The sequence below is a fragment of the Eptesicus fuscus genome, chromosome 17 (genome assembly GCF_027574615.1).
Source record: "Eptesicus fuscus isolate TK198812 chromosome 17, DD_ASM_mEF_20220401, whole genome shotgun sequence".
Lineage (NCBI taxonomy): Eukaryota > Metazoa > Chordata > Mammalia > Chiroptera > Vespertilionidae > Eptesicus > Eptesicus fuscus.
The window spans coordinates 36,008,507-36,023,778 of NC_072489.1; the positions used below are offsets into that span (position 1 = coordinate 36,008,507).

The 15,272-nt window shown below is 38.6% G+C and overlaps 1 protein-coding gene across 1 annotated transcript in view; it reads right to left on the bottom strand.

Moving 5' to 3' along the window:
• Positions 1–8,730: 8,730 nt before the first annotated feature.
• The window catches only part of HTR7 (5-hydroxytryptamine receptor 7), a 94,208-nt gene continuing 87,666 nt past the window's right edge, over positions 8,731–15,272 (bottom strand). The window contains exon 3 of the mRNA XM_054729217.1: positions 8,731–8,855. Within this exon, the coding sequence (XP_054585192.1) occupies positions 8,765–8,855 (91 nt within the window). The 3' untranslated portion in view covers positions 8,731–8,764. The remainder of the gene's footprint in view (positions 8,856–15,272) is intronic.

Genomic DNA, 15,272 nt, shown 5'->3' on the forward strand with positions numbered 1-15,272 from the left:
TAGACCAGGAAAATCTAAACTAAAATTTTAATTTACAGTGTTTGCAGGTTTGTTATGCTCCCAGGAGCCCAGCAGCAGCAAAAGAAAATCCTTTCTGTGTTAACATATTTTAAGCCCAGGACTCAAGAATGCAAATAAAGTTCCTAGGAAAAATGAGCACATAATGAAAAATCCATAAACTCACAAGGTAAAAGACACCATAGCAAAAATGCCAACTGGGGGGGAAAAAAAAAAAACACTATAGAATTAAATCCACAGAACTTCAGGTATTGGAATTATCAGATACATAATATAAAATAAGCATGTTTTAATGTTTACATAAATAAAAGAGGGTTCTTAAGTATAAGATAAGGCCAAGTTACTATCAAAATTGGACAGATATGAAACAGAACTAAATAAGACTTCCATTTTTAAATAGTCATACACTAAGGAACACAGACCTTTCCATTGGGGACCATTAGAAAAACAATGTCAAAAGTAAAATATAGCTTCTTAAGGGCATTCTAGCACTCATAGGATAGTGAGGATTATGAGGCAAAGATCCTGGGATAATTGGAGGTCTTAGAGTGTTCAAGGCTGCCATTCTGATAGGGAAGTTTTCTAATTCCAGGGGATAACCGATTGGTGGGAACCAAGTGATCTTAAAGAGCTAAACAGAAAGCCCTGGCCTGCCAAAGAGACTGGTAAATGCCTCTAGCTTTGTTCATAGGACCCTAAGGAGCTACACCCAAGGAATAGAAGCTTCCTAGAAATCAACAGGCACTCACAGACTGCAGCTCACCTTTAAATCATATCAATCTTTAAAGATTATCCTGAATTCCTACGTCCCCAGATACTAGCAGAAATGAACTTAGGCCTTCATATCATCTAATATTATTTCCACAAACATTTATTTCCACATGGAAATCAATAGCAAAAAGATGATAGAGAATATTCACATGCTTGCAACTTCAGAAATGCCACATTTAAGTAATCTGTCATCAAAGAAGAAATCAAGTGGTAATTGGAAGTTATTTAAATTGTATTTAAAACAACACATTAAAACTAGTGGAACACACTAGAAACAAATTTATAACTTTAAAGCATCTATAAGAGAAGAAGAAAGACTGAAAATCAATGAGCCAAACATCCATCTCAAGAAAGTATGAAAACCTCACAAATTAAAATAAATCAGAAGATGGAAGATAATGAAGAGAAGAAATTAATGAACTAGAAGTGATACATACAATAGAAAATATCAACCAAAAGTTGTGTAATTTAAAAAAAATAGAAAACTATCAACTCTTGGTGATATTAGTCAAGGAAAGAAAGTAGAGATGAATTATATAAATTCCTAGAAAAATAAAATTTACAAGAACTGTACAGAAGAAATAAAACATCTGAAGAGTTTATAACAATTTGAAAATCTGAGTCTATAATTAAAAACCTGGACCAAAAAAATCACAGACTCATAGGAACTTGACTTCACAGGGAAATATTACCAAAGAATACACAAAGGGTGAACACTCCCAAATTCATTTTATGAGGCCATAATAACTTTATTATTAAAACTTGACACAGACATTACAAGAAAAGGAAGTTACAGGTCAAACCTCACTTATGAACAAAGATGTAAGAAATCCTAAACAAAGTATTAGCAAAACAAGCCTCGTACTTTATTTTAAAAGAGGGGGGGGGTGTTATGCAAGAAATAAGGCAGGATAACTTTACTTATGAAGTTAGAAAGCCACATTAAATTAGATTGTGTACAATAAAACAACAACAACAAGTCAATTGAAAAATGGGCTAAAAACTTTAATAGACCCCTTGTCAAAAAAGATATGCAGGTGGCAAATAAGCATATGAAAGGATGCTCCACATCATATGTCATCAGAGAAATGCAAATTAAAACAATGAAATACCACTACACAACTATTAGAAGGACCAAAATCCAAAACACTGACAACACCAAATTCTGGTGAGGGTGTAGAGCAACACGGACTCTCACTTATTACTGGTGTGGATACAAAATGGTACAGCCACTTTGGAAGATATTATGCATTTGTCAAAACTTACAGAACTCTTCAACACATAGGTAAATGGTAAACTATGGACTTCAGTAAAACTAATGTATAATTTCTTTTAGAGAGAGAGAGAAACATCAGGTGAGAGAAAAACATTGATCAGTGCCGTGACCGGGAATCAAACTGGCAACCAACTGAGCCACGTAGGCCGGACAGAATTTCAATCATTCTATATCAAGTTTGTGGTGTTTGCTCTTTCTAGGATAAATGTATTCTTATCTGCAATTCCATGTTTTATTTAGTTCAGAAAATCTGTCTTCTATTATATTTTTGTGTAATACTTTCCCCCTATGTCTAGAGTTACATAATAGGTATGTAATAAACATTCCTTGAATGCATAAATATGTTTGAATATTTTTGTTTCACTTATTCTGTTCTCTTCTTCAGAAAATCAATTATACTTATGTTGATTAAGCTTCCTCTGTCTTCCAGTTTGGTCACTTTTTTATACTCTTTTTAATATCTTTGCATTTTCCATTTTGTTTTTGTGATTCCTCAAGCCTGTCCCGCACTCATGTCTCTGGCGTGTTTTTACAGTAAGGGCACCTGCACTTATTGTTTCTTCATTCTTGTTGCTTCTGAAGTGTTTTTCATCCCTGTAGTGATTTTGTTTTCCTGCAGTTCTTTCCTAAGTTCTATGGACTCTATTCCTTTCCTGTTTGATGTATTATAGTCTCGGAACCCTTTGAGGTCCCTTTATCAAGACTCACTGCAATTTTTTTTTTAAATATACAGACTCTTCCTACTTTGGAGGATGATTCGTTTTGTGATGTCTCTTTTTCTACTTCTCTTAAAAACAGTGATTCTTCTTCAAATGGGGTCAATATTAGCTAAGAAATAAATGTGGGAAGGGAAGAGTGAATGTAGAGCAGTGCACGAGGTAAATTCAAGGTTATGGCTGTGGACACAGTCTCACCAAGGCTACCACAACCTACATGGTGGGCTAGAAGCTCTGGTGTGTATGCTAAGCTGACAGTTTTGTTCAGAATAAAAGGAAACAGCCATCTGGACTTTTACATCCACTTCAAAAGGTTGCTCATCTCCAATATTCCTGATAACACATATAAACAACAAAAGAGATTGGAATACATACAACCCTCCTATGGATCACTCCCAGCAATGGACAGACCCCTCTGTCTTTTCCCACCTTCCATAGGAGTAAAAGTTCATGAAGGTAACACTTCTGCTCGGTGTTGCTCAGCATCACAGTGGAATATTTTTCCTCCTCCCGGTGGAATACTGAAATGGTAATGAAGACAGTTGGTGAATAATACACCCAGGGATAAACAGGGGCAACCTTTGTTAGAACTGAAAGAGGTATAACTGAAAGGGATACTTGGGAGAGGGAGAAGGGGATGACTCATACTCCAAATTATGCAGGAGGCAGAAGTGTATAGGAAGTTCTAACGTTGGGATTTAGAGTTTGAGAATTGCAGAATGTCAGAACCAATCTGTGCCACTAATCAGACAATCAATTAAGCTCTGATTACCCTGTGTTGTTTTTCTATCACCATTTATCCCCTCTATGCACTCTCCCACCTCCACTCCCGCCTCCCACAATCACCACACTGTTGCCCATGTCCATGAGTTATCTTACTGTATTAACCTGAAAACAAAAGGCCAAAGTGAGAGGCAACAAGCACTTATTTGAGATCCAGAAGAATAGCTATTCAGGAAGCACTGATTCAGGCAGAGCCCCAAAAGAGTTCTGATTAGAAGGTGAAGGCTGGGGGTTGGAGGGGCATAGGAGAAAGAGAAATAATTACATGAGTAGAAGGAAGGAATTTCTATAGGTACATATAAGCTAAATTATTCTTTAGTTATACATGGTAGTGCTCATTCTAAAGAATGTCTTTCATTTTCAGTCCAGTCGTCAGAATGCCTGCTTTCCTGTTGGCTTTGCACATGTAGCTTTGGCCCAGCCCAAAGGTGATTTTGCCCAGTTTAAACTTTCCAAAGGTTTGAGGAGTAAGATGTGCAAGGCAGTTCCTCCGCGATGGCAGGTCCAACTCTATTTCGAAGTGGCTCCATTTATATAATTTTTCACAACCCCTTTCATTCTCCTGACTCACATTTCCAGTAGCTACATGGAAAAGCCCAAAGCTGAGCAAATATTTCAAATCACAGCTCCGAGTGTTCTGCTCCTTCCCAAGTGCCTCCTCTAGCCATTCCTGGGGAACTAAGAATTGAGAAGCCTGGGCTGATTGAGAGCAGGAGCTGAGAAAAGTGTGGGGAGGGCGACGCTGTGGTGGACAGGGAGCACCTGGCTGCTGAAACCTGCCAGGGGGCAAGTGCAAGGGTGGAGACCAAATGCCCTGGGAGTATGTCCTCCCTTTGTCTCTGAGGCTTACTACAGCTGTCAATCAAGTCCTTCCTATGCTGTGAGTAGGTGAATACTGCTCCCCTGCTCTCCTTTATCCTGCTGCTAGTGGGGTAGATTTATAGACAATCACAGAGTGTCCCTGAGGTTTCTCTTCAGAGGTGCCCTCCCTGCCATGAGAACTGTTAACCCGAGTCTCCACAGGGGCACCTGCGCTTATGCACTGGGTCCAGCCACGGCCACAGGCATCCTCTGAACCTGAAGAACTGCAGGATGGGTCTGTAGGTTTGGGGCATTTGAGGGAAATCTGTGTGCTTCCCCTCTCATGTCCCTCTTTCAGTCCAGAAATGCCTCATAGATTTCAGGTTGAAGTTGTCATCATCTTATTGTTTCATTGACTATAAAGGGTTTCTCCCCCACCCCCATTTTTCATTCTTTTTTGTTGTTGTTGTTGTTGTTGCTTTTGATGAGTTCTAAATGAGTAAAGAAGAGTGAAAATGCTTTCATAAGGACATATTTAACCAGACACTCTGTAAGCTTGATTTAAATATTTAGCACATCTTGATTAAAATCACAGTGTATGTGTAGAGGAATGTGGGCAGTTCAGAGCACAGTCTCAAGTGGATTTAAATCCTGCCTCTATCACTCATGAGATCTTGGACCACTGAGTTACTCTCCATATACCTCTGTTTCTACATATAAAAGTGGAAATAATAGAATCTTGACAATAAGGTTATTTTCAGACTTAAACAAAATTGAGCATATCGTAGGGGCACAAACAGGCTACTTACTATTATTATAAATTTTCCTTTCAAGTGCCAGTTTAAGAAAACTATGAAATGTTAGTTGATTCACCATACCTAAATCTAGGTAGACACTATTAATCATCAAATGTTTATACTTATGTCTAAGTAAAATTAACATAAAAATGCACACTCTTCTCCCTGAAGAAAAAATATGCTACACTTTCTTGTATTCCTATCCCACAAACACATCAGGGGAATATACTATGAAACTCTGATAGAAGAAGAGCACTTCCCAATGACATGGATAGTCATTATTATCTTTGATGCTTCACTAATACTCTGGGACAGATATATTATAATTGCTATGGTTGTGTAGGTAAGAAATAGATGTGACTTGTCCAAGATCTCATAGTAAGGGTCTCCACTTAGGACCTCTCTCTTCCTGTCCTCACTATGACACATGAACCCTAATCAGAGAAAAGCAGAGATGCTGAAGGAGCATGAGTCAGTCTCTGCCTCCCTAAGGTATTGGCAGAAATAAAATACCAGAATAGAACCAGCAAGCCCTCCTCTTTATAGCCATGCAGCTTAGAAAGGCTTAGAAACCTTCTCAAATTCTGTATGGAATAAGGGAAGGAAGGAAGGCAGGAAGGCAGGAAGGAAGGAAAGAAGGAAGGAAGGAACCTACCTCTGCCCTAAAACACCTGACAGCCAATTGTATGTTCTCATAGATCTGAATAATATAATTTAAGAATTTTATTTTTTAATCTCTGTGGAAGCAACTTATTTAGACATGCATGGCATTATCAATTGATTTAAAACATAACTTCCCCCTGGTATCTGAAAAAAGGATGAATCTTGAAGAGATGATAGCAAGAGAAATTAGAAATGTCAATGGGTGCCACCCAGAACCAATGGATACCTGTCTGTCACAACTAATGGAAGGGTTCTTTAATACAGGCCTTTATAGAGATGCCAACAATTTTATCAGAATGACTGATCCCAACTTGTACAGGATCCATGTGCAGTTTGTAATATAGTTAACTTAAGCACATGAACATGCAGAAGATATTTAAGTGGGTCCCCCCCTAAAAAAAAAAAGAGGTGATCTCTAGCTCTTGGATCATGTTCCTGTTATGATTCATTTTACAGCATAAAGGAAGGTTTCATTTCTTAGCTTTTGGGTAAAAGCATAACTCCCAGATTGAGTTTGAGCTGAAAACAACACCCCCCATGGATGTCAACACATTATGTGCATAACTGTGGACTCATCATTCTCATTAATCAGGAAGGCTAACTATGCACGTCTTAAGAGTTACAAGCAAAATAAGGATTTCCAGGGAAAAAGATCCATGTAGTATACCTAACGACACCTTTGCTGGGGGCGTCTCTAAAAACAGCTGGGGAAATGAGCTTGAGACACATTGCCAATAATATTCAATTGGGCAAATATTTCCTTTAGTTGAATTTTCATATTTTTTTTTATCTTTTTATCTCTTCAGCTAAGTGAACAATGTGTCAGAAAATAATTAGGCATCATAGGCACCATGAAGTTATTCATCTTCAGAGCTCTGCCTGGCAATTTGATATGGTGTCAAGACAATTTTAGTGTCTTAATATCCTTTGTACAGCAATCATTTAAATAATTGAAACAAATTTTCTAAGTCATATCCCCCCTATTAATTCATAATTATCCCATCAATTGAAGTACTTTCCTGTAACCTCAAACATAATATAATAAGTGCTTTAATCAGATAAGTTTAAGGTTTAATCAACTCAGACTTCTATGTCTATAGAAATGTTTTAGCAATCTAAATTAAAATCACCTCCGATAATTCGCTCACTCCTCTCAGTGGTATTTGGTGGTTCAAGGAGAGACTCATGTCATGGGGGTTGGCACTCAATGGCTTTGTACTGTATTAAGCAAAAGTCATTTTCTTTAAGCATAACATAAATTACATTTTAATATCACTATAGATTTCCGTATCGAAAGAGGAAGACACAGTAAATTTACTGCATAAACTCGAACAGAATTGTCCAGTGTTATTCTTTCACCTCCATATTTTAAGGATATGAATGTGTTTGCTTAAAAGCCATCTGTTAAAATCATAGTGCTTGTGTTTTGAAGAGCAGGTAAACTCAGTTTCATTAGAGTCCATGGTGGCATAGTCAGGTAAGCATATGCAAATTGTGCTTTGGTAATAATCCACTCTGTTGTAAAAATCCAATTAGAGTACTAGTATGTATATTCTTTATTCACACACACACACACACACACACACACACACACACACACACATACACATTCAGATCTGCAGAGTTAGTGGAGGTCAACATCTATGAACTCGGGAAGCCACTGCGGCAGTCTCTCCATATTGCAGTGATATCAAATACTGTGGATTGATTCATGCTTTTCCTATTTATACATTCTATTGACATTTGAAAAATGCAGAAAATTATAATGAAAGGGATCAGAATAATCTTTAAACTCCACTTAATATTAAAAATGTACTTACCATTAACATTTTAAAAGTAAAAATTTCCTGTAATGTCAATATCCACTTTTTATATGCATGCATACAGATATATGTACATATACATACATATGTAAGGACTTACATACAGATGTTTTTAAATTGGAATTTTACTTCTATACATGCAGCTTGTTATCTGGAGCTTTTCACTCGAAATTGTGCCATTTGTTTTCTTTTCACATTATTAACTATATTTCTAAAGCACATTTATTGGAAATGGCTATAAAATATTCCCATTAGAGCATAAGCTCCATGAGCATAGGAACTAAGTCTATCTTGTTTGTATAACCAGTAACAAGTATATGATAATTTAACCATTTTCCTATTGCTTGATGTTTAGGTGGTTTCTGAATTTTCACCGCTATAAATGTTATGATTTCATTAATGCATAAACTTTCCCAGACTTACCCTTTTGCCCCCTTTCCATCTCTCTCCCACCGTCCCAGGTTAGTTCTACTTTGCCTGATGATTCTTTGAGGTTTTGTGATGCAGATTTGGAAGGAAAGAGGTGAAGCTGAAGCTGAAGAACAAGAGGGGTGTGAGCTGGGACTGCAGAGGGATTGTCTGAGAATTTTGGAGAACAAAATGTGGGCATAGTTATGTGAGGGAATTTAGATTAGAGATGATTAAAAAAATATTGCAGTGGTCTATGTAATCTCCTTACTGTGTCTTTTATTTTTTTATGTTAATCCTCATCTGAGGATATTTTCCCATTGATTTTTTAGAGAGTGAAAGGGAGGGGGAGAGACAGAGAGAGAGAAAACATCAATGTGAGAGAGACACATCAATTGGTTGCCTCCCACACAGCCCTGACCAAGGCTCTATGTGACTGGAATTGAATGAATCCGGAACCCTTCGGTCCACAGGTCGATGCTCTATCCCCTGAGCCAAACCGTCTAGGACCTTACTGTGTCTTTTAAATGCAAGTATAGAAATTGAAGTGGAACCAGGTTTTATTGCCTGCCCAACATTCATCCTTGAGTATTAGGGCAATCTAACTGCTGACACAGACCATCTCCCAAATCTTGGTGGTTTGATTAACATCATTAACATTTATTTCTCACTCATGTCATGTCCCATGGGGTGTTCAGCGGGTGGCCTTCATGTGGTGATGTAAAAACTCAGCTCCTTCCAGGCAGTGGATCTGACATCTGCCAGGTTTGAGTCCTGCACTGGTCCTTCCACATCCTGCCTGAAGATGGAAAACAGAGAGCACAGATAACTGCAGGAGTTTTCATGGGCCACAGTCCAGTGTTAAATTTAGATTGACGAGGAAATCCTTACAGAAATTCTAGATCCAGTTTGCGCTCTCCTAGAACGCTATACCCTGGGCTGCAGGAAGGTGGGGAAAGGGTGGCTGTATCATGAGGGCAGGCTTCTGTTGCTGATTTGATTTGGGTTGTGGTCCGTCCAGATCTTGGTTTCAGCGGCAGCCTTCCCTTGTCCCAATCTCTCTTATTCTTGTCTCTTTCTCCCACACACTGTGACGTTTCCTGGCTCCCATGAAGCACCAGTCCCCTAGAGCTCTGCCCACGTAAGTCAGCTCATGAGATCTTGCTGTCGCATGAAGATGAATTCTTTCAGAGGGCTGGTCTGTCTTCTTGGTGTAAGAAAGGAAATGGGAAATTTGGGAATATAGATATTCATGTATCTCAAAAAGGAAATAGAAAAAATAATTTTTTTAATTTCCTAAAAGAAAATACTTTTTGAGCCCTTCATACCTAGTTCTTATACAATAATATCCAACTGTAAAATTGGAGTAGCTGCCATCAGTAGATAAAATTTACCTCAGGTGCAGCCAACTCAACCAAGCATTTTATTGTTCTTGTCCAACTTGATGTGCTGCTTGGAAAATACATTCTTTATCAAAATATTAGCATAAAATGTTTAATTAGTATTTAACCCAAAATATAATATATATTTAAAGTATAAGCACAAAATTAACTGAAAATAAGAATTTTAACAGAGCAATAAAAAAGCATGAGTAAACATTTTTAACAAAATTAGATTGAAAAGTCTTTCTTAGCTTGAAACCAAAGCCAGAAGAAAATGAGAAAGCTTTTAAAAAACCACCTATAAAAAAAAAACAGTAGGACAGGAGAGGGGGCTGCGGGACTAGGTGAAAAAGGTATTAAGAAGTACAAATAGGTAGTTACAAAATAGTCATGGAGATGTAAGGTACCACATAGGGAATATCTAATAAAGACAGAATATGCAAATTGACTGTAACCCCATGACAAAGATGGCGGTGCCCACAGCCAATAAGGAGGGAATATGCAAATTGAGGCGACAAGGCGAGAGGCAGAAAGCGGCTCCAGGCCAGAGTGAAGGCAGAAAGGCAGCTCCAGGCCGGAGCGAAGGCAGTGCCAGCAGCCAGGAGAAGGAAGGCCTATTCTTGCACGAATCTTCGTGCATCGGGCCTCTAGTAGTCAATAATATTGTAAAAACTACTTATGGTGCCAGATGGGTACTGGAAATATCAGGGGTGCCGGGACACTTTATAATGTATAGGATTGTCTAACTACTATGCTATACATCCGAAATTAATACAAAATAATATAGAATGTAAACTGTTAAAAACAAACAAACAAAAAAAACAAAACACGCTGGTATGGTCATTTTGTAAATAAATTTTAAAACCTTATAGGGAATAAGTTTTTACCTACTGAACCCTGGAACAATTTAAAGAAAAAGGAAATATTCCAAATACATGTAACAAGCAACATGACACTATTGTCAATGCTAACTACAAAAAAGAAGCTACTGACCAATCTCACTTATGAATATTGATGAAAAAAATCTAAAATATTAGGAAATAGAACTAAATGAAACACTGATAGCATAGTAAATCACAAATAAATGCAATTCATTCAGGACTGTAAAAGTAATTTGATATTAATAAATAAATCAACATAATATACTCTCTTAGGTGTAAAAACCTTTAATTCTAAATCTATTCCTGATTTTTTTAAAACTATGATATAGAATTGAATGGTTGCTGCCTGAATAGTATAAAACAATACATATTGTAAATCTAAGGCCAGGATTATGTTTAGGGGATAAATAATGGAAGTATTTTCATCAAAGTGAGAAATAAAGATAAGGATATCTTAGATTATCACAATTATTTACTACTAGAGGCCCGGTACATGAAATTCGTGCACAGGTAGGGTCCCTCGGCCTGGCTGGCGATCAGGGCCAATCTGTGGGGCAACTGGCAGGGCAATTGGGGGGCCTCACTGGCACCCACCTTGGCTGGCCTGGGGCCTGCAGGCTGGGGGAAGCTCCTGCATTGAGCATCTGCCCCCTGGTGGTCAGTGTGCATCATAGCAACCAGTCATTCTGCCGTTCAGTCAATTTGCATATTAGGCTTTTATTATATAGGATTGTTCTGAACGCTCAAAACAATGCAGTTAATCGAGAAAATGAAATAAGGGAGGATGCAAAATTATCATAATTTCCAGCCAATAGAATTTTATATCTGTGAACCCCAGGAAAACAAATGGCAAAACATTTGGAACTATTCAGAGAATCGGGTAGTTCATGTCAAAGTAAATACACAGAAACGCAATTGGTCTTTTCACACACCAAAGATAAGTAGTAAGAAAACTGCCACATTTACAATAGCAACTAACAACAAAACAAATAGTGGGAAAAACTAAAAAGAAACATGCAGTGATAAAAATTATAAAACTCTACCAAGAAATATAAAAGAACTATTGAATAAATAAAAAGACATATCTTGTTTCTGGACAGAAAGATTTGGTACTATAAAGATGTCAACTCTCTTTAAAATAGACTATAAACTGCATGTAATCCCAATCCCAATTCCAACAGGATTATTTTAGAATTTAACAACAATTATCTTAAAATTGATCTGCAAACACCATAACAAAAGTTCTGGAGGGATGGGAGGGAAGGAGAGGACACACACTTTCCCTATTATATAGTAGCATCTTGCATTGAACAATAACAACAGTAACAACATGGATAATGTTGGCATAGGAAAAAAAAAAACAGACTATCAAGGGGCAGTGTAGAAAATCCCAGAAATAAACTCAAGTATTATGAGAATTTTGTATGCAATAAATGTGGCATTTCAATGTTAGTCATTAAATAATTTGTGGCAACTGGCTAGCCACTTTAGGAGAAAAATTAAATTTCATTAAATTCATTAAACTTTTAATAAACGTAAACAGTAACAAAATATGAGTAAACACTTTTAATAATAAAACTGGAATAAGTTTCTTTTTAAGAAAACTTTTATTGATTTTATGGAGAGGAAGAGACAGAGAGAGAGAGAAACATCAATTGGTTGCCTCCTTCACCCTCCCTGACCCACTATCAGGTATGTGCCCTGACAGGGAATTGAACCCACCTCCTCCTGGCGTACGGGATGATGTTCCAACCAACAGAGCTACATCAGCCAGGGCTGGAATAAGTCTTTATGAATTTGACACCAAGCCAGAAACCATAGAAGAAAATGAATTTTCATAGAAATTAAATATTTCCTGGCACCAAAACCAAAAACAAAATACCACATTTATAGAAGCTTGAAAGACTTAGGAAAACTATTTAGTAACACACATGATGGAAAGAATTACTACTGCTATAGAAAGAGCTCTAAAAAAACTAATCATAAAAAAGAAAATGGCTAAATGTGCCAAATCATAAAAGAAGAAATTAAAATAGACAAAAAAATATGAAGATCTGGCCAGTTTTGTGATTTTCTAAAATAACAACAACAACAAAATAAATATTTTAAACCATAAGACTGGCATCAGATAAATAACAAAAACCAAACGTTAGTGTAGGGGAAGCAAATTGTTACCTCTGCTCCCCTAAGGACCTGAGGATTAAACAGATTAACAGGAGAAAAGCACATACATTTATATTGAATTTTACATGACACAGGAGCCCTTATCTATAATAATAAAAGCACAATATGCTAATTAGTCTGACGGCCAAACAGTAGACAGTAGAACGACCGTCAGGACGACCTTCCGGATGACCTTCTGGACAACCTTCCAGACGAAGCCGGGGTTGTGAGGGCTGAGCCCCTTGCACAAATTTCATGCATTGGGCCTCCAGTAAGAAACAAAGACCCAATGAAATGGATGTTTATGTTCGCTTGTGTTTGTTTGTTTACTGTATACAGAGCATTGTCTTTGAAAAATATTAGCAGGAGTTATTTGAAGACTAGGCTTAATATGTCTTCCTCCAAAGACGAGTTGCATTTCATTCTTCCAGGTGCTGGAAGTATTGCAAGTCACTCTGAACCACTTCAAATAAAATTAAGAAGCCTGGGGTCTCCTAGACCACAAGAAAGTCCACCTCCCCTTTTCTCCCTTCCCACCAATTCAAGGCAACTGCCTCTGGAGAGACCTAGGGGTTGAAACGGGAATTGAAGTATGGGTGAGATTGAGAGTGAGGTAGGTTTACTTATGGACCTTTACCCTGGAGATACCTCAGTCCTTTAATGTCTGAGCTTAATGTGTGTAGGAGGGTCTCTTATTAGACTCCCCTTCTTGGAGATCTTTTCATTTCTCTTTGCTGCTATTAATCCTTACCCGAGGATGTTTTTTTCCATTGAGTTTTTTAGAGAGAATGGAAGGGAGGAGGAGGAGATAGAGAGAAACATCAATGCAAGAGAGACACATTGACTGGGTGCCTCCCACACTTCCTCCAGACCAGGGCTGGGGATTGAGCCTGCAACCAAAGTTCATGCCATTGACCGGAATCAAACCCGTGATCCTTCAGTCTGCAGGCTGACGCTCTATCCGCTGAGCCAAACCAGAAGGGCATCCTTTCAGCGAACCCTACAGGCAATGCCCCCAGAGCAAAAGCAGCTATGGGCTCTGCTTACCTCTCTGCTACCCCACTCTTGTCAAATGCTCTCCAGACATTTTTCTATTTCAATTTTATCCAACTATTTTAGTTCTTATCACTAGACATGCTGGTCTAAATAACATAGCCTATAAATTACACTTCTTTCCTTTATGCTAGCCAACTTTGGCATTTTTATGATGTGAAAAGAATTTCCAAAATTAGATCACATTTCATGTTATACAAGAACACTTTTTACTGTAACAGAAGAATATAACTTTTCAATTGTCATGGAATTTCAGAATAAAGCCCCAAACTGAGGACAAGAGGTGATTGTTGCCTGCATATTCTGATGAGAGGAACTGTGGGTCTGTCCGACACCTTCCTTCAAGCCTTGCTTAATGAGAGGGTCCTCCTCTCCCGCCCTTCATCTAGCCATTCTAGGCAAAGACTGGAGTTTGTTCAGAGGGTCGGTGACTTCTAGGCTGTAGGAGGAAAGTTCTGGATTTTCTCCTCTCTACTCAGGGAGAAAGAAAAGAAAGCGCTCCCATTCCAGACTAAGTGATAAAGTCTGCTAGAAAAAGTCTCCTAGAAGTTAGGGGTCCCTGTAATATGGTTCTAGGGGTTCCTGTAATATTGTTCCCCATTAGGTTCCCCAGCTGGATGACACAGAGCTAGAGGAGCTCAGGGTAGATGTAAATAGGTTGTTTTGAGAGAACTTGAGAGAGCCTTACGTGCATCCCCTGGAGGTTAGGGGTCAACCTGAACACCAAGACCAGAGACTGCCCAGGTCAGGCTTCTCAAACCTCACTGTGCACATGAACCCCTTGGGGAATCACTGCATAAAGCTGATTCAGATTCAGTCATCCGAGGATGGAACATGAGTACCACATTTGTGACAGGGTTCCACGTGATGACGAGGCTGCTGGTCCTTGGACCACACTTGAATTAGTCACAGTGTAGGGGATTTGAAGTGGGGAGCCTAGCTGGAACAATTCTCTTGCAAGACAAAGAGAAAGAGCTTTAGTGTTGGGGGAGGAGCCCGGAGTCCTAGCATTTGACATGGCTGAGATGTGTGAGTTGATCTTAGGTGAAGCAGACCTCGCAGAAGCAGCTGTGCTTGAGATGGCTTAGTCTCACCCAGGATCGCCTGCCAGAACCAGAGGAATCTCAGCCGTAAGAGGTTGTGGAGTGGCCCCTGGGGCAGGAACTGCCGGTCTTAAGAAGTTATCTGAAGAGCACAGAACTACATCAGAATGAATATATGTCCCCTAAAAAACAAAACATGGCCTGCAAAACAACCAGTACCCAGACACCACCAAATCAGAGAACTTCTGTCCTTTTGCTTTGTGTCTTCTGTTCTTATCATCTGATCCTCCTTCTTTCTCCAATCTGAGAGAAAAGAGAAAGGATGAGAAGAGGGAAACCAGAGACCACCCCCTCTTTCCTACAGAAGATCTCTGACTTACTGACCTCAGGTTAGGACTAAGCTAGGTGGGAGAGAAGATTTAAACTGGCTTTAGTATTAAAGCTTTCAGCTGGATCAGACTGGACTTTCTGACAGTGAATCCTAATTACTGAAAGGACATTTTCTTATCACTGAAACTGACTGGAAAGTTGGGGGCTTGGCTGGTATCCAGGGACCAGGAAGAGAGATCTGATCATCAGCATTGAAAAGAGTGATGGGAGGAAAATGAAGGCCATCTTCTGTATCACCCATTAGGTTCAGCCCATTCCATAAACCAGTTACATTTCAATGCCTCGATGTATGCTCACTGCCCTG